Source organism: Lucilia cuprina, chromosome 3 (genome assembly GCF_022045245.1).
Source record: "Lucilia cuprina isolate Lc7/37 chromosome 3, ASM2204524v1, whole genome shotgun sequence".
NCBI lineage: Eukaryota > Metazoa > Arthropoda > Insecta > Diptera > Calliphoridae > Lucilia > Lucilia cuprina.
Window position 1 is genome coordinate 54,629,957 of NC_060951.1, and position 24,401 is coordinate 54,654,357.

General features: G+C 25.6%; 2 protein-coding genes across 3 annotated transcripts in view; both read right to left on the reverse strand.

Moving 5' to 3' along the window:
• Positions 1 to 2,089: 2,089 nt before the first annotated feature.
• On the reverse strand, positions 2,090 to 4,711 carry LOC111676179 (derlin-2). The gene is made up of 4 exons (XM_023437101.2): positions 4,344 to 4,711; positions 3,892 to 4,248; positions 3,655 to 3,818; positions 2,090 to 2,740 (listed from the first exon to the last, which is right to left on the reverse strand). The coding sequence occupies exons 1-4, from the start codon at positions 4,434 to 4,436 to the stop codon at positions 2,533 to 2,535; spliced, it is 822 nt and encodes a 273-aa protein (XP_023292869.2). The 5' UTR covers positions 4,437 to 4,711; the 3' UTR covers positions 2,090 to 2,532.
• Positions 4,712 to 14,564: 9,853 nt separating this feature from the next.
• LOC111685634 (broad-complex core protein) overlaps positions 14,565 to 24,401 on the reverse strand; it is a 68,946-nt gene continuing 59,109 nt past the window's right edge. Inside the window, exon 9 of one of the 2 annotated variants that reach the window (XM_046945822.1) lies at positions 14,565 to 16,067. In XM_046945822.1, the coding sequence (XP_046801778.1) occupies positions 15,454 to 16,067 (614 nt within the window). In that variant the 3' untranslated portion in view covers positions 14,565 to 15,453. Of the gene's footprint in view, positions 16,068 to 19,355; positions 20,485 to 24,401 lie in introns of those variants that run through there. The other variant, XM_046945824.1, reaches the window with a different exon arrangement.

The window sequence follows — 24,401 nt, forward strand, 5'->3', positions numbered from 1 at the left end:
CATTAAACAATTTTCGACAATAATTTCGAATTTTAAAATTTTGAAAAATCTAATTTAAAATTTTTTCGAATATATATAAATTCAAATTTTTAAAAAAATGTTCTTATGAGCATTAAACACGGTTCGGAATAAATTGGAATTTGCAAATTTTGAAAAATCTCATTTTAAAATTTTTCGAATATAAATTCAAGATTTCTAAAAAATTCAAACATAACTTAGAAAATCATGAAAATTTTTAAAATTATCAAGTTCGAAGTTACAGTATATTTTAAAAGTATTAAGAAATTGTACGAAATTGACAAATGTTGTTGGACTCGCATGAATTCAAATATAATTCTTGAATTTTTAAAATTTGTTAAATTTTGTATTCGGATTCCGAACATAAATTTAATTATTAGCTAAAACAAAACTTCTAATTGAATTCTAATTTGATGGTTATTTTAACAACTTTATAAATGTTTCGATAAAAACTTCGAATTTTTGAAATCGTGGTCGAAAATGGAAAATGTAAGATTGCATCTCAAATCAAATCCAAAATTATATTTAATTTAATCCACAAGATATAGAAATTATTTTAAAAGCTTTCAAATTATTTCGTATATAACTTCGAATTTTCGAAATTAAGTTCGAAATTCAAAAATGTAATATTTGAACCTAGAAAAAATTCGAAATTACATTTAAATGAATCAACATTTAATATTTTTAAAAACCTTAAAATTTTTCTAACTTACGTTCAAAACAATTCGCAAAATTTAATTAAAAATTAGTTCGAAATTGGAAAATCTAAGATTAAAAAACTCATGTAAATCTCTATTATATTTTTATGAATTCTCACGATTATTATTTTAACAGCTTTAAACTATTTTCGAAATTTAAGAAATTTGGTCGAAAAATTTAATTTGAAATATTCCTGGAAAAAAATGTTGAAACTCTGCCTCACTTATGTTGTTAATATGCTTAACAATTTTGAAAATGCAAAAAAAAGAAAAATAGTTTTAAATAGCATAATATTTTATTTTTATTTAAAACGCAATTCGGAAAGCACGAGATTGACTCGCATCAATCAAATATAATATTTGAATTTTTAAAAATTTTGTATTCAAAAAAATGTTTAAATATTTTCGGATTTTCCACATATATTTTTGAATTTCGAACATAAATATAACAAAAATAACTTAAAAATTTGTACGAATTTTGAACTCAAAACTAAATTATAATATTTTACTGAATTCAAAAGTTTCTTACAACTAGACTAAGGCAAGAGGTATTCCAGGAACAAATTTTAAACAACATAAGCGTGTGACTTTCGTCATGTCTGTTAATATGCAAAAGAATTTTAAAATTGAAATTAAAAGGCAATAAGTTCTGGCTAATAAGATTAGAAAATCACAAGCTTGAATCGAAATTAATCGAAATCTAAGTTGATTAGAAAACGCCTAAATTTACAAACAATTCCTCAAAATGTTTCTTTCCTACGCTTCTTAAACTTTATTTATAAACAATCGTATAGTACTTCTCTATATTTTTTAGTTTTTTTTTTAAAGTTGTGAGGTCATAGGTTAAATACTAAATAAAAATGATAATAAATAAAAAATGCATTAGGTAGTAAGGTAATAGATATACATTTAGGATGTTTATGAAATTCTAGTTAAAATATTGAATGAATTCTTAAATCGGCAAAAATAAATTCAATAAAAAACATATAAAATTTGGACTGAAATTGAAAATGTAAGTTTGGTATTATTGAAAGAATGGACAATTTAAATAAAGTGAAAAATAAATATAATTAATAAATAAATAAACATATGTCTGTATATTTTGTTTATAAGCAAGTTAAATAATCAATATCTGCATACCAAAACTAATGGCTTTTAATTAATATGAAATTAAATGAAACTACAAAATTTTCAGTTTATAACATGAATTTTTTTTATTGAAGTCTTGTTGTTGCCATTAAAATAAAAACCCAAGAACAATTTAAATTGTATGAACTAAAAAAAATGTATACTAAAATATAATAATAATAAAATCAAGGCAAATGATATAAATAAAAAGAACGTTATTATTAAATATTAAAAACAAAAATAAATGAAGTTTTCTTTAAAAATTTATTGTGTTTTATTTACTTAAAAAAATTTATTGTTTTTTTATGTTATACACAGTTTAACTTGTTTTCTTAGTGTTATATGTTTCTTTTTTTATTAATTAAGTATAGACTTTTTCACTCAATTCCCCCAAATTTTTGTTTGTTATTTTATTAATGATATAAAAAAAATTAAATTCATTAAATTAAATAAAACATTACCCCAAAAACTATTGATTACCAAAGAACATATTTCATCATTAATAGTTTAAAATAAAACGACAAAAAAATTAACAAAATTAATATTGTTTTAAAGTTTAGGAAATGTTTTGTTTGTTTCTTCCTTTTTTAGAGTTTTTGTTTCTTATTTTGTACACGGCAAAACACGGCGGGCTATTTGTGTTTTATTTTATTTTGTTGTTTCAAAATTTTACTCTACTTATTAAGAATTAATTTTGTGCTGGTCTTGCCGCTCTTTGGTCATTGTTTTCTACGGGATTTTGTGCAACATCTGCAGCTGCTGTGGCTTCATCATTATTACCTTCGGCTGCTGGTTGCTGTTGCTCGGCTTCTTCACCACCCCAGTTAAAACCACCGGGACGATCTTCTGGTAATGGCTGGTAATTACGATCAATATGTTCATTAAATAGTACTTTCCTGTGGATAAAGGAATTTGTAATATTTGCGATTAGAATGAAATATATATAATAAAATAAATTTAATTTTTATTTTTTTTTAATTACTACTTTTTTTCGAAAGAAAGCATTATATGACTGGTTTCGAGGGTTTATTAAAAATTTTAATCAGGTCTCTCCTAGAGTTCTATTAATCGATCTTTAGAAAAGACTTGCACACTCTAGTTACTATTCAATTATAAAATATACTAAATGCCTTTAAAAAAGTAAGAAGTTATAGACGGGCGAGGCCGACCATATAATACCCTACACCTGTATACCAATAAAATGTGATTAGTTTTCATAATAAAGCATTTAAGTTGAATTGTACCTTGCCTCAGAATTACTTAAGCCATTTATTGTTTAATAAAACTGTCGATATATAAGTAAAATTTTGATGGAGGCTACGGTCCAATGGTTTTTCAGCTTTTTGTCGAGATACGAGTATAATAAACATAAATATGAATTTAAAAGCCCTATTTGGGTGTTCAGTTGTATGGGGGCTAGGTGAAATAACCGATAGTCTTCGTCTGCGGTGCCATGTGCTATCTTTTATTGAAACTAGCGACCTGTAGTTTGATTACAAGGTTTACAAGCCCTATTCGGGGGTACAGTTGTTTGGGGGCCAGGTGAAATAATGGACCGATCGTAACTATTTCCAATAGGCTTTGTCCTTTTGTACCAAATTTCATTGAATTATATTCAAAATTGCAACTTGTAGTTTGATTAGAAGGTTAACTTGGACGGAGGGACAGACATAGCTAAATCGACATCATACCAATGACCGATTGTTATACTTTAGGGTGGGTATAGGACCAATATTATTGTGAGCTACAAACATCAGCACAAACCGAATATAACCTCCTCACAAAAGTGGTGTAGGGTATAAATACTTACAAAAAATTCGGTGTTTTTAACATTTTATAGCCGCTTCTTTGGAATGGAAATACATCTTCTAGGAAATAATAAATATGACCCACACCCATGCCTATAATATCCACCCATATAGTATTGCCCAAGATCATGGAACAGCATAACAATACCCAGGGTAAGTAGGGAGCCTAAAATCAACAACAACAACAACAAATAACCAGTTAAATCTAAAAAGAATTTTTATAAATATATTACACTTACCTGAAAATTCATAACACCAAAGAAATTCATACGTACAAATGGATTCCTTCTCGACCACACATAAACCAACATCAGCGTAAAGGCCTGACCCAAAAACAACAAATTCACAAACAAACCAAAGAATGTCATAAGGGCACCACCAAACAGGAACATCATAACAAAATCAGAGCTACGACCACGGAAGGAACCCTCCTCCAGCATCCGACAGTAGCGGTATGTAAAGACCATGTTGAAAAAGAAACTTATGCCCACCGAACCGAAAAACAAAAACGTAGTAGCCAAACGCCATAATTGCAATTTACGTATAATCAAGATGGGATTAAAGTACAATTGTAGGGGAGAAACTAAATCCAAATGCTAAAAAGATAAACAAAAAATGCATTTATAGAACAAAAAACAAATACAAGTGGATGACGTGTACATAATGACCCAAAGATTTAATTACTACTAACCACTGCCAATGTTGTGATAACACATGCCGTCGTATAGCAACGTGTTACTGGTGGTATTTCAAGATAAAATTGTCTTATTGATTGCAGCGCCATGGCGCACTTTGTGTGTGAGTTGTATTATAGACAGGATACCTGCAAAAGCCGCTAAAAATTTGTTACAAATTCTATGTTGAACTGTTTGTTCACAAACACCGCTACAATGTAAATTTCTTAAGACTTTATTTTGCAATAGAATATTGCCACAACTTTTGCAATAGAGTTTTATTAAAACAAATAACTAGAATGCAACTTTTTCCTAAGCTGCACATATAAATATTTACAAATAGCTTAATCCACCAAGTTTTTCTGCTTCTGCCGCACAAAAATTTTATTCCAAACAGCTGTTTGACACCAATTGGAAATGAGACAACTCTGTTTTAAACATAAAGTACCCACTGTTTACTCCCATAATAGGGAAATTAGCCGTTAGAAAAAAATATTCAAACTAAAAGTCATTTTAAAACAGTTTAACGATCAATTAAGAGGCAAATTTTTTTGTATTTTACTTAATTATTAACTTAACTATAGTTTTATGTTTAAAATTATTTAAAAAAAATTGTTTTTTAAGATTTCAAAATACGGCAAATTTTTAGTGGAAATCTAAAGTCCGGCAACTCTTAATTGTTGTCACTAGTTAATTACAACTGACAGTTTAGTTCCCGCGCTCGCTTTATTAAAAATTTTACGTGAAAAATGTTACAGTGCAATTAATTTACAAATAATTCCATAAATAATTTATTAACAAATAATTAAATTACATCAAAATGTTCTTTAAAGTGCATATTATTCGGGTAATATGAAGTTTCGTTGGGGCGTTATGTATTTCTATTAGAAAAATGTGTGCAAATGTAAGTGGGTCTCATTAAGTTCATTTTTTTTTCTCAGAAGAAAGTGCAAGTAATAAGAACAAGCAAGATGTCGGTTATGGACAGACAAATACAACTAAAGGAAAAGAATAAATACACTTGTCGTGTTATTTGTGTTGGACGACAATGAAGGAAATAAAATTTTGTCTTGTTGCAGTTTGTTTGCAATAGAATAGAAAAATAGTTAGTTAGAGGTGTATGGTGTACATATGTATGTATGTTTATGTGTCGGTATGTATGAAAATGCGGTTTAGTGTATTTTTTGTTTTGGGAACATTTTTTGGTAGTACAAGGAGATTGGGGAAATTAAAAAAATTGTAAATAAGTATGTGTGTATGTATGTAAATATACATTTCTACATGCTTTAAGTTTTGTTGTTGGTAATTTGATGGCATTTGTTAAGAATTTGAGATAAATTAGATGTAAATAAGTATTTGTCAAATTTGCTTGTGGTGTACATAGAGTGTTCAGTTATTTTTTTTTAGAATGTGTTACTAGGGTGATCGACTCGATTTTTGAATCGGTTTTAAACCGTTTTTAAAATGTTGATTTTTAGAAAATCGAAAAACTTGGTATTTTTACTTAAAGAAAAAGCTGGATTAGAAAAAATTAAATTTTAAAGTAGAGAAATAATAATTTATAGTTAAGATTGACAGACCATATTATACCCTACTCCATTGATTATGTTAAAAATTTTGATGAATGTTGTTATAATTTTAATAAGGAAGGATTTAATTTAATTTTTACCTTAATTCAGAAATATTTTAACAATATTTGACCAAAAAAAGTTTTCTAAAAGAGGTGTTATATGGGGTATTTACACGGTCTTATCATTTTTATGTTTGGTAGAGGGATTTAAGTTTACATATGTTATTTATGCAGAATGACATGGTGATATTTATGTTTATAAGTAAATTTTCATTAGTCATTATCTGAAGGAGACTTTGTTGGGGGGTCAAATGAGAACCGATCATTACGAAAGCAAGCAGCATCTTTAGGACTAAGTAAGTTCTGCCGATTTTTTAGTAATACAGATACTTTTAACATGTTAATGAGCACAAAAGCTCTTTTCACGTTTGTATGGAGGCAATATGAAATAACCGATTCGTCTACTAAAACGACTCAAAAAGTAATTCGGAGCAGATTGGTATATATCAGCAACACCACTATAGAGCTATAGAATATAATACAACCTGGCAAAATTGACAATTGTTGTTGTCAAGGGTCTAGAATATATTTTCTTAAAGAGTTTTTGTTAATTTTATTAACAAACTTAAACTCGCACAACAGGCCTGACTTGTATTTCTTCGGATTTGATGTGTATACATCCTACTTTTAAACCAACTAACTTACTTAACAGAGTTTTTTTTTTCTAAATTTTAAAAATATCAAGCGGTTTTTTTCAAAAATGACAACTATGCATTTCAAAACCGGTCTCTGAAACATGTCGAAAAATCTATCACTTACGTATAAAGTTGTGTCAATTAGTTTTGAATAAAAAATAGTTTTTGTTTGCTAAATTTTGTAAGATCAACATATTTTTTCGATAAAATTTATTTTATTTTAATTTAAATTAAACTGAATATTATTGCCAAATTTTCAAATATTTAATTAGCGTAAAAATCTTTACAACTTTTTTGAATAAACTAAAATTTTTTAAACTTTTACTAAACATTGTTGAAGTGTAAAAAACATGTTTAATTATTAAAGATACAATTTCCTTTTCCCACCAGCTTTTTAGATAAATATTCGTTAAACTGTTTGAAAAGCTTTCGTTTAAAAGTTCATTATATGTAGAAGTCTTTGCTTAGAGCATTCAGTAGCTTCTGCTTTATTTTACTTTTGTACATTTTATAATTCTAATAAGAAAAGTAAGAAGGTTGCCTTATTAGTTAAAAACAACTGCAGTTTATGATAGCATTGCCATTTATTTAGTTTATAGAGGAAATTGTAACGTTTTTTTAGTTTAAATGTTTAAAAAGGATTCATTATAATAAATTTTCAGTTCAGGCCTTAATTTGCACACAAGAGTTAAAATAAAAATAATAATTGAGAAATAAATAGCCAAATACATAAAAAAACGTCCAATAAAACAAAATTAGTATTATCGGTCGATCTGTAATGTCGGTTATAAATATAGTTTTAAACTCGTTAACGGTTCGAAGTATGTAATGGAAAAACGTGTTTTTATTTAAAACTAAATGAATAAAATATATTTCAATGTGTTTATATTAGAAATGTCGAAAATGTCGGTTTTAATGCGATATGGTTTTCTTATTAAATAAATTTTAAATTATTTTTAAATATGAAAATTAAAAATGTGAAAAAATTAAAATAAAAAGTTTATTAAATTATAAAAAATATATAAGTTCTTTAAAAGTAAAATTCGTATGAAAATAAAAAATTTAAAAAATAAAAAATATAATTAATTCCATTTTTATAAATAAAACGGTCAATAAGTGTTTTGATAGTATAAAAAATATACAAAATATATAAAAATTTTGTAAAAAATCATGAAAATCATTTTTAAACAAAGCACTTGTATGTACTTTTAATTACAAAATGTTGGATGTTCTTGAATTATACAGTATTAAAAGTATTGCAGATTTCAAAAAAGGTACGTACAAAAATTCTTTAAAATTTGGTTCTAAGTTTGATGTTTGATGATAGCGCTTCTGACTGATTAACCATGCCACAGCCTAAATGACTGAACCATGAATAATTACTTTTTGACAGTTATATTTGTAAATTTGGAAAGGTTAAATTCTGTAATCTCATACATATCTATGAAAGTAAATTGTATTCAACAAACCTTTTAGACTTATGATTGTTTAGTCAAAAAATATGCGGTACCTAAGGGTACTTTTTCGAAAATCAGGTTTTGTAAGAGTAAATGAATAAAAACTGTATTTTGGAGCTTTTATTGGACCTCATGTATCTTTTATACCTGTGAACGTAGAAGTTAAATTGATATCACATTCGTACCTTAGTAAAAAAATAAGAATTTGTGTTTGGTAATTTTGGAAGATTCAGAATTTTAAGGGTTAAAAATCGTACTTATTTATTGGTTTCTATCTTATGAATATTTTTAATAGGATCTTTACTACGATTTTTTCTCACCCTAAGAAGTACTAAAATGGGCGTAAAAAGGGTATTCTATATTTATTCAAAATCATGAGCCAATTATGGGTAAATTCTACAAATTTACAGATTTAGTTACACAAAATAATATTTTTTTTAACTCGGATTCTAAGCCCTACTTAGGACTAATTTCAGTTGAATAATTTTGAACATATTTTGAACATATTTTAAAACCTATCTTTTGTACAAGTGAAGAGTAATTTTCACAAACGCAGAATTTAGAGGAATTTTCACATATTTGAGTTCTTTTTGGTACGTTTTTTGTTCATTAACTGTTATTTTCTGTAATATTAAGAAAAATTAAACACACTTCGTTTTGATTGAATAACTTTCTTGTACTTTTTCGTCCATCAATGGGAAATTTTTTATTGAACTAAAACAAAAAGCTTTACTATTACTATTATTTTGTCATTGCGTTTGTAACACATTGAAATATTGATTATAGACCCACAAAAGTATATATAGTCTAACCCCCATTATAACAACTTGCCAATAACTAAAGGTAAGATTTTATAACGCTTGTTTCTAGTAATTAAATTTATATTGAAAGATTTTCTTATCCTATATCGATATCCATTAACTAAACTACAATTATAATAACTAGAAAAGAGTTATCTGCATTATAAAGTCGTACCTTTAGTTATTGGCAAGTTGTAATAATGGACCTAAGTCGATCAAGCTATGTCTATCCGTCTGTATGTCTGTTAAAAGCACGAAAGAGTCTGAACGGAAATGGCTGAACTTTTGCTGCATTTTTTTTGATATTGGTAATGGGCAGTTGTTTTCACCTAGCCCCCATACAAGTGACCAACCGTAATATAATTTAAACAGACATAACTGCTTTAAAAGTACAAATATAGCGACGAAATTCAACGTAAATAAAATCTACCTGTTTAATTTTATGAGGTTCATAATTGGCCCTACCCCCATATGTATAATGTCTCCTTCAGAAAATGTCATTCACTCTCATTACTCTCTCATAATATTCGAGTATAGCAATGAAATTCAACACAATAAAGTCCCTTCCGAGCCAAAAACTCTCTTCCAAATTAAGTAAGGATCGGTCCAAAAAATCCCCATATAAGGTCCCTTTCGGAAAATACTTTTTCATTCGTTACTAGCTCATTAACGCTAATTACTGGTTAAATATACAATATCGGCCCATCGGAGTAAATGACTTAGGCCTGATGTTTGTAGGGTAGCATTCCTTTAACGACATACGATTTAATAATAGGTATATAATATTCGGCATAGTTAAAAATATGGATTATTTTTCTAATTATATATCATTTTATCTTAATTCCGAAATATTTGAATAATGTATTGACAAAAAAGGAAGTTTTCTGAAAGAATCCTAATAAACAGCGCCTATTACTGAAAACCTAATTTAAAGGACCCCCCGATTGTGCCTTCTGATATCAAAATTAATTTGATATTTTTGTGATTGTGCCAGCATTCTTGTACTGTATATGGTAAAATTTTCTCAAACAGATAGATTTTTTGAGCAATAATCATAGTTTGTATATGAAATCCATCAGAAAAATATTTTGGGGACAATTGTTATATGCCTATGGGTCAGTTTCAAGTTGAGTTAAACAAAATAAGTCAGTTCTTTGTAATATTTGTATTATTCGCAACGATCCTTGGAGCACAAAATTTTTGAAAAAATAAATATTGTACAAGCATGCTGGTATCATATATTGTACAAGCATGCTGGTATCATATATGGTTAAGCATGCTGGTATCATATATGCATGCTACAGTTATGTTTAATATTTGATCACATTTCCTTATTAAAGATGTCCCAAGATATAGGACACTATGACACTTATCTCAGAATGATCGCTTAAGTGAATAGGTTTAGTAATATATTACTAAATAGTTCGTATCAGATCTTTTCTGCTATAAAGAACTGCAAAGATATCAATAACTCCATCTTAAAATCAAATAAAACACATTGAACATTTTTTGAAATTTTTTTTAAAGATTTTTTTGTTTTATTTTTTTTGTGTTTGTATACATGCAATTGATTTATAATTATTCAAAAATTATTTTTCATTTTGCCTGTATGTACTCTAAAGAAGAGTTTAAATACAATCCATATTTCTATTCATTATTTAAACGTCATACACTTCAATCAATCTTCATTCTTTTATTTTAAATATATATTTCTGTTTTTATTTTTATTTCTTGTGGGTTTTTCATTAAAATATAACATTTACATTATAGAATAATTAATTAATTCAATCGTATGTGTTTATTTTTGTTTTTCATCATTTATATCTTGGTAAACTTATTTAAAACATTAAAACTATTTTTTTTATTATTTTTAATTTAATTTTTTATATACTTTTTTTCAATTTTATATAAATTCGGACTTTTGTCAATAAATGATTTTTTTATTTTATTTTTTGTTTTTTTTTTTCAAATATTTTTCAATACTTAAGGAGAGCAATGTTTGTATGTATTTGTATTGTGTAATATATGTGTAGAGTAGTAGTAGAAAGACAGTATGTAAAAGAATTGTTTCTATTTCAGTGTTTTTAAAGTATCAAATGTTAAAACAAATATTTAGTTTTGGCCTAGAGAGTGAGTGAATAGTAGTGATAAGTGAATTATTTAGTAAAAAATTTGAGAGAGTTTAGAGAAATTTCCAAAAAATTATTTACCAAAATTTTTTTGAAATTATTTTTCATTTATGCAAGTTTTCTTGTGTTTTTTCTTATTTTTGTTTATAATTAATTTTGCTTTGTTTTTGTTTTACTTTATTTACTATTAATATATCATTTATAATAATAAAAATTTAAATTTTGTTTTAAATCACAGATTTTGGTTTAAAAAATGTCAAAATAAAAAAGACGTAGTACGACTAAGAGTTTAAGTTTAAAAAAAATTTCGTAATTTTGACTAAAGAGTTTCATTATTTATTTTTTTTAATTTAATTTTAATTACCTAAAATTGTTTTGTATTTTTAAAGTTTTTTAGTTTTTTTTTGTTAATATTGAGGTTATTTTGTTTTATAATTTCCTTGATATGCGTTGCATTGTTTTGTTTTTGTTTTAAATTTTAAAAAAAATTTTGAGATTTGTTTTAACATGTTTGTTTGAAGTTTTATTTATTTAATATTTTATTTGCAATAACAACAATAATACATACAGATCTTTTTCTTTAGATTTTGAAACAAAGTCCATGTTTAAAAAATTGTTAAAAAAAAATCTTTAAATTTAAGATTTTTTTATTTGTTTATAATATTCAGGGTTTTTTATTTTATACAAATTATTATTAAGAATTTTAAGAAAAGTTTTCTCTATGTTTTTTTTTGAATTGAAAACATAGTTTTACAATGGAGATAATTTGTTTTGTAACAAAGTGAAAACTTTTCTTTTAAAGATTTTAAGTTTTTTTTTTACATTTTAATTTATAAGTTTTACATTATTAACTACACAAGTTTCTTGGAAATTGTAATATGTATGTTTGTTTTTTTATAGTTTTTAAGAAAAAAAGATTTAAGAGTTCAATATTATTTAAGCTGTTTTTTTATAATTAATATTTTATTTTTTTTAATTTAATATTTTAACAACCTGAGGTGTTACCATGGTCCTTTTTTTATAAATATGTTTCTTTATTGTTTTCTATATTTAGAAAAAATAAACTGTAAAACTTGGCACTGGTTTTAGAGGTGGATGTCTGTTGGTATTGCTGGGCTATGGCTGGGTTTCATTATCAACAAAACAAATCCAAACTTTTTTTTTTAACAATTTTAATTATTTTATTTTCCAAAACAAAAATTTTGACAAAAAAATATTTTTTAAAAATTATATAAAAAAAATATATATATATAAAAATAGATAACAGCCAAACATAAATTTAGATTAAAGTTTTACAAAAAAAAAAATATTGGATATTTGAAAATAAAGATCACAGTTTGTAGGCATTTTTTTCTTTCAAAATTTAAGCTTTTCGAAATTTTTACCATAAAATTACAAAAAAAAACCTAAAGAACTAATAAAAAACTAAAAGAGACCATCTTATAAAACTAAAAGCTACGAGGTATTTCAAATTATAATATAAAAGTTACAAACTAAACTTAAATTTAAAAAAAAAAAAAATTATAAAATAATTGCCGAAAGAAACAATTTACTTATTTTAATTATTTTTTAATGATAAACGCCCGCAGTTACACAAAGAAAAAAAACATGAGATGCATATTGATTTCTTTAAATTATTATTTTCTTACTTTTTGGATGAGGTAACACTTTAAGTATACAATCAGTGACATAAAATCAGCTTAGGGAGTTTGGAAAAAAAGTGATATATTTCATTAATAAAGAAAGACTTTTTATATATACAATCTTGGCAATCTCTGCCTGTTGGCAGAATAAGACTAACAACCGTGTCAACATAAAATGTTTGTCTTGCAACATTGTCAACACATGACATGCTTATGCAGAAAAAATCTTACAAAGGTGTCAACTTACAATTTTAGTCTTACAACTTTGTCAGAAATTCTTTTTCTGACAACGTTTCTAATCAAAAATTGTATGTTCACACGATTCTAAATATTTTACTGCCAACGTTATAAGGTCTTACAACTGTGCCTTAACCAACTTATGTGTACAAGAAGTAAAATTTAGACTTTGTTTTTTTCCGAGTTGTTTTTTTTCATATGACCTTTTGAAGTTCAAAGAATTGTGAAAAAAAGTAAGAACTGAATTGTAGTCAGTAGCATTTTCTTTGCCATTGTCGGGTTTTAGTCCAAATATTCCGAATTACGACCAGGAAACTGATTTTAAAATCAGAATTCTAGTTTCCATGAAAAGGAAGAGTATTTTGCATCGTCGGTGGATCTCTGATCCACGCCAGGTTTTAGGTGCGATTTTTTTAAATATTTGTTAAAAGTCAGATGATGGTTTAAAGATATCCGTTAAGAAAATAAGAGACATGAGACATTTCAAATATATAACTTTAAACAAAAGCTTGTTTTTATGTCACCAAGTGTATACTTTCTATAAATGTATGAAATGGCACACAATTTTGCAATAGGTTTTTTTTTTAACTAGAATTTTTAGTAAAATTTTACAAAAAAATATTACTAATTATAAAACATTGATATTGTTGATTAAATAAAGGAGGGAAATTATTAATTATTCTTATAAAATTTTTTACTTGCAGTTTTTTCTTATGATAAAACTACGATATAGATGGCGGTCTCGTCGTTTTTTTCTTGTTTTTTCATTAATTATTTTATATAAAATAAACTTATTTTGTATTTCATTAAAGAGGTTGTTAATTGTTATATAAATATGTAAGGTTTTGTTGTTGTTGTATATAATATTTATATAATATTTTTTAGTATATAAATTGAAAAATTCCTGAGACATTTTACAGATATGTGCAAAAAATTTGTGTTTTTTGTTTTCTTATTAAAAATTAAAAAAAGTTTTTCTTTTAGCTTGTTTTGTTATTAATAAAATTTTGAGCTTTTGTTTTAAATTTAATACCTGAATTTTTTTTTAATGATTTTTTTTGTTGATAAAAAAATCTATAAAATGCTAATTATTTCATTTTATTAAGTTTAAGTTTCAGTGATTTTTAATTTTTTACATTTGTTAAAAAAAATGTTTTAAGTTTTTTTGCTTACTTTTCAAAATTGTAAATTTTTTAAATGTTTTAGTTTCGCTTTTGTATTTTTTTTGTGTGCTTCTTGTTGTTGTTGTGTGTTTTTATTCATGACATTTGTACTTCACTGGTGAAAATCACTGAGGTTTTGTTTTTATATTTTTAAAAAAATATTTATTTTTTTTCAATATTTTTTTTTTAATTTTCATAAGTTTGCTTTTAGAAGTATATTTGTTGCATAAAATGTTGTTGTAAATATTTCCCTGATGTAATTATTTATACTTGTTGTTGTTGTTTTGTTGGTTTTGTGTCTTAAAATTAAGTAATAATTTCATTAAATGTTAAATTATTTTTTGTTTTGTTTTTTTTTCTTTTTAATTTAATTTCGAAACCTTTAAGTTCGAATATTTGTTGTTGTTTTGTTATTAACTATATTATTATAAATATTATTATTATTATTATTTTTTCTTTAAAGTTGGAATATGATTTTTTAGAGAATTTGTATTTCTTTAATTTTTCAATAAATTTTGCTTTTTTTTAAGAAAATCAAAAATTAACAAATTATTTAATAGCGAAAACAATTATTTAAATTGAAAAAATTAATTGCTAAAGCAAAATTGGTTAAAAGGAAATTCTAAATTTCATTTAAACAGCATTGTTTGTGTAATTAATATGGTTATTTTATTTAAATTAGAAAAAAAATTGCGTATACGCTGTGATATGTATAACGGAAGTTGAACGTTTAAGTAAAGAGCAAGGCAATACATGTTTACTACCTTACTCTCTCTTCTCTCTTTTTAACCCTATTACTTTGAAATGCTGTTTATTATGTTTTTAGATTAACCATTTTCCCTTTTTTGTCAACATAAATTTTACACCAAAAAAAGTCCTTCATTCTCTTCCTTTTTTTTATTCTTAAACAGCCCTTTAGATAGGACTTGGCTTAAAACTTAAAAATTTAACTTAAATTTAAAATTATTTAGATATTGAGTTTAAAAATTATTATTTTAGCAAAGTTATAATAATGTAACTTAAATATACATAAAAATAGTTTTATTAAGATAAATCAAATAAATCTAATGTTTACAAAAAAATATCTTAAGAAGTAGAAAAAAAACCTTTTCAAAACTTAAATCGTATATATACAAAACTGAAGAGGTTTTTCTTAGCAAAAAAAAAAAAAAATAGAGCAAAATTAATCAATCAATCTAGCGAATGATAACAAAGTTATAGATGTTCTGAATGCAGTTTCATCAGCTATATGTGTTTTGTATCATCTTCAAATATTGCACGGACAACAAAAGTATTCCAGAGTTACATACATGTTGGAGGGGATTTGATGTTTAAAAAATTGACATTATTAATGGTTTCAACTCTGGCTTGAGCAAGTTTATTTGCTGTTTTGTTGTGGTAATTCTCTAAAAAATTGCATTCCATAATAAATCCTATTGGATGCCTGGTGGTGGTTGACCCAACTCACTGCTGAAGTCGAATAAAGCAGTTCTTTGATGCGTCATTGGATGATGATGATGATGGTGGTGATGATGTGGAGGTACTAAAACATTTTTCATTGAAGTTTTCAACAGCCTTTTCAGCATGCCACTGGAACCCCGATGCTGCAGACTCTTGTGAGTGGTCAATGAGTTTTTGGTGCGATAACGTCTATTGCAAAATTCACAAACATACAATGTATCGGACTGTTCGTGTTTGTCCTGAAAGTGTCGCTTCAACGAATAATAGCAGGAGAATGTTCGACGGCAGTAGGGACACTCTTGAGGTTCATTAATACCGCCACTGGTGGGTGGTGGCATACGTAAAGGCATTTGCGGGGTATTGTTGTTGGATGGTGTTATACCAGAGGCACCTCCACTGCCGGGTCTAGGCGGCGAGGTGTGTATATTAAAAGGGCCGGCTCCATTGTTTAAGCTTGAATTGTTATTATTGCACATCATCGAACCCAGCGATGAATTTGGTGAAGTCATGGCTGTGGGTGGTGATGGTGGTGCTGAGGTAGAACTGGTCGGTGAAGAGGTATTAGAGCGCATTGAATTATGAGGTCCTATTTGGGTTTGGGTAGAGAGATAAATAAAAAATAAATATATTAGTTCTTGTATATCATGGCAGTTGTTAGAGAGAGAGAGAGTAAACTCAAAAGTAAAAAAATAGTGCTGGTTGAAAGTGAAAAATGAAAAAATTAAATGAATAAAGAATGAAAAAAGTTATGGAAAGTATAGTTCATAGTTTTACTTTGTAGGGAAAAAAGCTCTAGGGATTATTAAAATAAATTTTAGTTTCGTTTTTGTTGCAAAAAAAAAAAAAATCCTAAGAGCTTTTTTCTTTAACTATTACTATGATAGAACTAAGCGTTTTTATTTTTTTTATATTTTTTTGGTTTTTGTTTTATAAACAGAGTTGGTTTTTTTTATTATTGTTAATTAAGTTATGTAGTATAAATATATAAGTAAAAAATGTTTTTAAATAGCTGATAAATTTTGTTTTTGTTTTAATTTAAATACATGATTCAAACGCGTCTAAAAATTGTTGTTTGTTGAAAAAAATAGTAGTTGTTTTAAGAAGAGAAACAAATTCAAAGAAAGTTGTTTGGTTTTTTTTTGGTATTGGTTCTAAAGCGATAGTAAAAATCTACAAATGTTGTTTTAAATTTTTTTATAACTTTTTGCTTTTAGCTAAACTACCAAATTTGAAAAAGTATTTATTCTTAAACATGCAGAATAAATACTTTATATTGGTGTTTTTTTGAGGTATTTTATACACATTGTTTTCATATAAATATATATATTTTCCAACTTATAATATTAATTATATACAACTAAAAATAAAAAAATCATGCTTAAATCGTATTAAATATATACACCATGCACCTTTTTTGAATGATTTTTTTTTGTTTAATATATACAAAAAAAGCCACAAAAGCATTAGACATGCAAAAAAAAAAGCACAAATAATAATATTTATAAAATAAGCTTTAAATAAATTTAAAAAAAAAAATGTTGAATGAAATAAAAAAAACTTACCAAAATAAAATCAAACTAAATTATAATGAATTAAACTTACAGTTTGAATGAAGTATTAACTAGAATAATAAATTTATTTGTTTTAAGAAATCAAAAGTGAAAAATAATAATGAAAACGAACGCTTGAACTTTAAAAGTGAGATTAATTTAAAGCTCGCTTTTTGCTATTGTTGTTTAGATTGAGTGATAGAGTGAGAGAAAATAAGAGTTTTAGAGAGAGAGAGAGAGAGAGAAAGAAATAGAGCAGTATAAAAAGAACAGCAGCTAACCTTGATAATTTTACAAGAAAAATTAATGACAAATTAACATTAATGAGAGTTATGAAACAAATTTTCATTTAAGCAATTCAAAGCAGATGTTGTAAGGATATTTTACTGACTGTAATAAATTTAGAACAGTGATAAGCAAAGAGCTCTAGTACAAGTTTCATTTATACGTTTGTTTGCTCTTGCATAAAGAAAACACAAACAAAACTTGTTAGAGAGCTAATTAAGTCACTTTATAACCATCTCTGATTTAGAGCGTCTTCAAATCTAACGTTATTGGTTAGTTGGAGAGCTTTCTTGAACTCTTGTATTCACAAGTTTTACGATCGTCTATGTGCAAAAAACAATCAAACTATTGAAAGATCTAATTATTTACTTCTGTCTATCTCTGATTTAAAGCAAAGATGAGCAAAGAGTAAATTGATAGTTTTCTGACTAGTTTTTCAAGTTCAAGAACTAACAAAGAGACAACAACAGTAATAGGCAGGAAAACTATTTGCCTAGAGTTCAAGAACTAACAAAGAGACCACAGCAGTAATAGGCAAAGAGCTTTCTTTGCAAAGAACATAATTATTTACTCTTTGTCCATCTCTGATTTGGAAAAAAGATAGACAGAGAGTAGATAGTTTTCTGACTATTTTTACTTGATTATTGTATGTAAATAAATATGTAAATGTATTAATTCAAGAGAGCTCTTTGCTGCTTTTAACTTTGTAGTCTAGAGCTATCACCTCCAAGGACCCCCTTGTAGATATCAATGAAATAAAGATTCGAGATTACATTAACAACATGTCCCACGTTTTAGAGCAATACCTGCTGCTATGAATTGAGCAATGAATTTCTGTGAAATCTTCTTGACTTCTAATGCTTTCATTAATGTTAATTTCTTGTTAGATGTGTAAAAATCGATGATAGGTATTTTTTTTAATAAAGAATGATTCAGAATAAATATGATAACTAATATTCAATTTAAATTCCACTATATATTGTAAGCAGTTGGTAAAATAAGTAGAATGAGAGAGATTAAATAGTTTGTAGCAGCTTCATTTAATTATGTACTTAGTCATATATAAGAAAAATTGTTGTTTTTTATTTTTGTAGAATATATATACTTACATCTCTAGGTGAAAGCGGAAAGGATATCAAGTAATATAGAAGAGAATGAATGCAAATTGTTTGTTTGAATTTGGTAAAACCAACAACTACTAATGATAATCAAATAGATCACTCCATTATGGTCAAAATACAAGGATAAATGTATTTTTATTATTTATTACTGCAGATGTGTTTATTTATCAATGAATAAAAAATAACTACAGTATAATATATATTATATATATAGAAAGAGAGAGAGAGAGACAGAGTGAGAGAATGTATGTCGGTTCAAAAAAACGAGTTAAAATTCCAGAGAATGACTACCAAAGGGAAGAAGAATAGTTAATGGCTAATATACAAAAGTGTAGTGAGTTCAAAAAGGTGACAGACAGGTTGAAAGAGATTATTACTTTATAATTTCATGAAAAAAATTTGTAGTTTTAACAATATGTTGTTGTTGTAAAGCCCTGCAGTAAGTCAGACAGTGACAGAGAGTGAGTGAGACAGAGAGAGATATATATTTTAGTTTAGAGTGATATAGAGAGTCAGTGAGTTTGGTTTTTATTTTAAATATATTTTTTTTTAGCAATTTAGACTAACTACGTCATCTAAAGGCTTTAGAGCTTTCGTAAGGAAAAAGCTTAAAAGTTAATTTGTATTTTTTTTTAATTGTTTGAATGATTAAGTATGATCCTCACCTCGTCTCTCATTGGTTAACAGGATATAGACAATTTATATTTGTGTGATCCTCTAATAATGCTTAAATTTTTTCTTATTACCACTCAGATGTTTTTATATGTGTGTTTATTTTTTTTAATTTTTTTTATTTGTTCGAAAAGCCTTTGTACTCCACTGATGTAGATCCACATTTAACCACATGATTTTGTTACGATTTCTTTTTTTTAAGTGTTTTTGTTTGTTTTTAATTTATTTTTTTTTTTTATTTTAATATGAAATTAGGGAAATGTGTCCATGTTTTAAGTTATAAGTAAGTTATAGTCCTAGTTTGCTTATAATTATAGTAAATTGACTACTATGTTAAGAGGTAATAAAAAGTAGAAGGCCACATAGAGATAAATGGTCCATAAGAATAAGGTTTCTAAGGTGATTTCTGGGTTAACAAATTTTGATTCAAGTTAACAGTTAACAAGTAACAATTGTCATATGTTGTTCGTTTCTAGGCAAAAGTAGTTGTTTGTGGTATGAATAATATAAAAAAGTTTATGTTTTAGTTATAAATTAAGCTAAATTGTCAGTACAACTACTTGTGTATATCAATAAGTATTGTATAGTTTATGTTTTTTTTTTAATTGTAAAAGTAAGTATAAGTATAGTATTGTATAAATGTACATGTTATCACTACTTTAGGTATGGCATTGCTTTTATTTTATATTTTTCTTGAGTATGAATTTAAAAATTTTGTTGCTTTAGGTCGTTTTCAAATGATACAAATAATAATCGTAAAGACTGGTCATTAAATGTCGTTGTTGAGTTGGTTGTGGTGGTTGTTGTTTAGTTTGATCATGTTGCTGTTGTAGCGTTTGCGTTAGATGCTGATGATGAGTTAGAGGAGGACATGCTGGAGGTGGTGGTGGAGGAGGAGGCGGCGGTGGAGGAGGTGGAGGTGGCAGCGGAGGAGGAGGTATATGGGCATGTTGTGAGTAATGAGGATTCTGATTATCATGCTGATGATGATGATGTAGGTTGTCATGATTTAGTTGGTCATTATGATGTTGATCTCCTCTTAATGTTTGTAAAGAATTTTTACAATTGCTATTATTATTAGTTGCACAATACTGACATGACACAGAGTCATGCAACTTCTGATTTCAGATGGTGTTATTGTATTGATTGAATAATTTAAGATCTTTCATTTCAATTTCACCGGGTCGTGATTTGTGATAGGTATAAATGTGGGTCATCAGGGAGTTACGCGAGCAATAGACTCTTTCGCAGATGATACAACGGTATTCCTCTTGGCGTACAGCATGTTTGTCGGCAATGTGACGTTTGAGCGAAGCTTTTGAGCAAAGAAGCTTACCACATAGTTGGCATGAGAAGAGTTTTTTAGGCGAATTTCCTGGAATTGTGTTTATATATTGCAAAAAGGTTATAACTATAATTGTTTAAAAAAATATTTTTTGTTTTGTTTTTTTTTTGCTGATTTTTAGTTTTTTTTTGTTTTAATACCATTAACGAACAAAAAAAATAATATATATATGAGTAAAAAAATGCTTAAATAATATATATTTTATATATATATGTATATGGCTGAAGTAAAAGACAATTAATGACACATAGATTGTGGTGGGCAGTTAGAGTGAGTTTAAGTTTTGTTTTTTTTTTCTAGTAATAGTAGTTAAATAGATAATGTATAAAATAAATAAATGTTAAATATTTTTATTAAATAAATAAAAATATTAATGAAATGCAAGACAATATTGCATAAAATTAAGCCTATTTCTAAATACGTTACACCATGTTTTAAATTTATATTGAGTTTGCGTACGATTTCCTTTTAAAGACATATATAGGTTTTTCTTATTGTAAATCCACACATTTAAGAAACAATTTCACAGCATTTATGAACAGGATGATAAAAAAAATGACACAAGTAGACAAATGCAAAAAAGCGAAATTAAGTTATAGTAGATACAATTTAAACTAAATTTGTGAGAACCTTTTAAAATTTATACCCAAAAAAGTATGCTATAAATAAAGTCCTAAGCAATCAGTTAACTTAAATTCTATGTGAAAAGCTAGCAATAGTTTGAGAGAAAACAAATAATATGATTAAAGCCAATTAAAGCTTTTATTAGTTTGAACAATATGACATCATGATAAAGAGCCTTAACCTTAATTTCTTTAAGATTTGAGTTGAGTTGTAAATTAGTGATGAAAAAGTTTTGAATTAAACACTTTAGTTGTTTTTTTTTCTTCATTTTTTTGTTTTTATTGTTTATATTTAAATGATAACTTTTTTAATTATGTTTATTTTACGAAAATATGTTTGTTATTATTTTTTTGTTATAAATAAAATGTTGTGGTTTGCTTTGTTTGTTTTTGTCTCAAAAACTTAAAATCATTAGTTTAATGAATTATTATTTTTTGTTTAAACAAATGTTTAAATGTTTACTCAAGAAAAAAAAGTTGTGTTAAACACCTTAATTCGAAAAAAAATTATAATAATAAGAAAATATATCAGAAACAAAAAACAATAGTTTAAATTAGTTTTAACAAAATTTATATTTATACATATTTATAGGTGGTGGTATTTATATATAAAAAAAATAAATTTTTATTTATTCATTATAAATAGTAGTTAATTATTAAAATTACAAACAGAAAATGGAAGTGAAAGTGTGTAGTTGTTTAATAATGTTTTTAACTGCTAAAATCAAGGAGTTATAGTTTATTTCTTTTTTTAACTTTATTTGTTTAAAGTTATTTTTCTTTAACTGAGAATAGTTGCAATTATAACAAACAAATTAAATAAAATAATTAATAATATTAATAAATATAGACTAAAAAAATTAACGACTATTGTTTGAGGGCTTTAAAACCTTAAAAAAAGGTTTTAAAGTTTCATTCTTTTTATAACCTTTTCTATTGTTGTTTTATTTTTTTGGGGGGGTTGGAGGGGGGTTGTTGGACATTATTTGTTAGTTGTTTTATTTCTTTATTTGTTTGTTGTTTTATTTTATTTATATATATTTTTTTCTGAGTACATACATATGAATTTAATGTGTTTAATTAAATTTATTTTCTTTGAAGATTTCTTTTGTTTCATTATTAATTATTGTATGTCAAAGAAAGTAAAAGTTTTAAATATGTATTTATTTCATTGTTACTTTAATGGTTCATTAGAATTCTCATTTGGTTTATTATTTTTACTATTGAATTTGATTAGTGTGTGAGTGTGTAGGTAGTATATATTTATAACATATATATATGGATATTTTTATAATATTGTTGGTTTTTTTATTTATTTTATTGTTACTATGTATAGGAGTTTTGCTTTATTATTCAATTAAAAATTATTACTATTTTGTTTGTTATATGTTTTATTTTAGTTTTGTTTTCTATGTCGGTTTTTTCGGGTTAATCTGTTGTTAGATTACTAAACTTTTAAATGCTTGTTTTATAAGATTTTTTGAAGGAATTTTGTTTTCTAGAGATTTTTCTTCAAAGAATTTTTCAAAAATTTGCTTGAATTTCTGTTTAAGAAAATTGATCTTTTACTTTTCAATTTTATTTAAAAAATATAGAAAATTCATTCATTGCTTGCTTTATACACATTCTTACTTGCTTTTTACTACTATTTTGATGCTTAGACGTTTAAATTTGTGATACTCATGTATATGGTAAGAGAAATTTAATTTGGTATTTAAATTAGAAAAAAAAAACTCACAACACATCCTAATAATACTATTGTGATTGCTGAGAGAATTGACAATAATACAGGCTTTGGCGTTTAAAAGCATTTAAGTTTTATACTCATCTTGAGTGCAAGAGAGTATAACTTGTTTACGAAAACAACACCCAAGTCAAATAATACACTTCAGTGATTTCTGAAGGGTTTACAAGTTCGAAAAACGAGTAACAGATGACCTTATTGAAGAAATGTAAGCTCTTTAAAGTTTAAATATTTTTTTAATACTTTTCTTAAGTTCAAGAGAGAATACATTTTGTACAGAACTAAACTGAGAGATGTGTTAGAGTGGTTGAATTAACATGTGATAATAAGGCGTTTAAATGTTGGAAAGTAGCAAAAATTGACAAAGAAAACAATAAAAAAAAGAGATTGAAACATTACTGGGAGGCTATAGATCAGAGAAATGTAATGAGCTCTCTGGTAATCTTTCATTCAGCCTTACGGATGCTATAGCTGCTTTTGCGTTTAAGTGAGAGTTTTTTAATCAGCAATTTGCCATAAATATTATAACGATAACAGTCATGATAACATTCTGATATTGATATCACAACAAAGGCAGTCCTTTTATATAAACTCTTTCAAAATCTTCGCTATTCCTTTTAAAACATAACATAACCTAAAAGTTTAGTAATTTTGTCTGGGACTCTTGGAGCTATTTTAACATAAATTCTGTTTTTAACTATTATTTCTCTTTAATTGTTTATGTTCTTTTCTTACTGCTTGGTTGTGGGTTTTTGCTTAGTTGTTGATTTATCTTTTATGTTTAACACTATTGTTTGATTTAAAATTTTCTGCTTTAGTTTTTATGACATACATTTATTTATATAATATAATAAAAAATAGGAATTAATTTTAAGTTTTAGTTTTATTACTTGAAACAATAAATCTATATATATATATAAAAAAGAAAGTAAAAATATATTTATAAAAATAAACTTTACCATACGTTTTTTTTTGTGTTATATTTACAAATTGAAATTTATTTAAAAGAAAATAATTAAAGAAAAAACAAACATTTACATTAAAAAAATATATGATATATTTAATATTGTAGTAGTAGGTATGTGGTAATATGTTTTTTTTTAAAGAAAATAATTAATAATATTGAATATTTATAAAAATAACTGCTTAAATTGTTATAAAAAAAACTTAAAAGAAAAACATTATACAAAATAATAATACTTATATAATTATAAAATTTTTTTGTTTTGTTTTGCATACATGAGAGAATACCTTTAAAAATAATATTAAAAAAAAAATAAGGGTGTATAAAAAAAATTTTGGTATTACAAAAATTATTAAAAAAATTCAGACTTCTTTTTCCAAAAGATAAAAATATATTAATATATATTTTTGCTATAATTTAATTAAAATAAAATTAAATAGTTAATTACTTTTTGCAATTTGGAAAAGTATAAAGAAAGAAATTTTATTTCTTGCGAAAGTTTAAAAAAAATAATTCAGTCTTTTTAAAACAAAAATTTTGCTTTTTTTAAGTTAGTTTTTTTTGGAAAAAATTTTGATTTTTTTTTTCGTTTTTGTAAAATAATAAATTTTTTATG

Coding starts and splice junctions, on each gene's coding strand:
- LOC111676179 (XM_023437101.2), bottom strand. CDS start 4,436: ATGGCGCTGCAATCAATAAGACAATTTTATCTTGAAATACCACCAGTA. Junction 4,249..4,343: donor TTATCACAACATTGGCAGTG/GTTAGTAGTAAT, acceptor TTATCTTTTTAG/CATTTGGATTTAGTTTCTCC. Junction 3,819..3,891: donor TTGGTGTTATGAATTTTCAG/GTAAGTGTAATA, acceptor TGTTGATTTTAG/GCTCCCTACTTACCCTGGGT.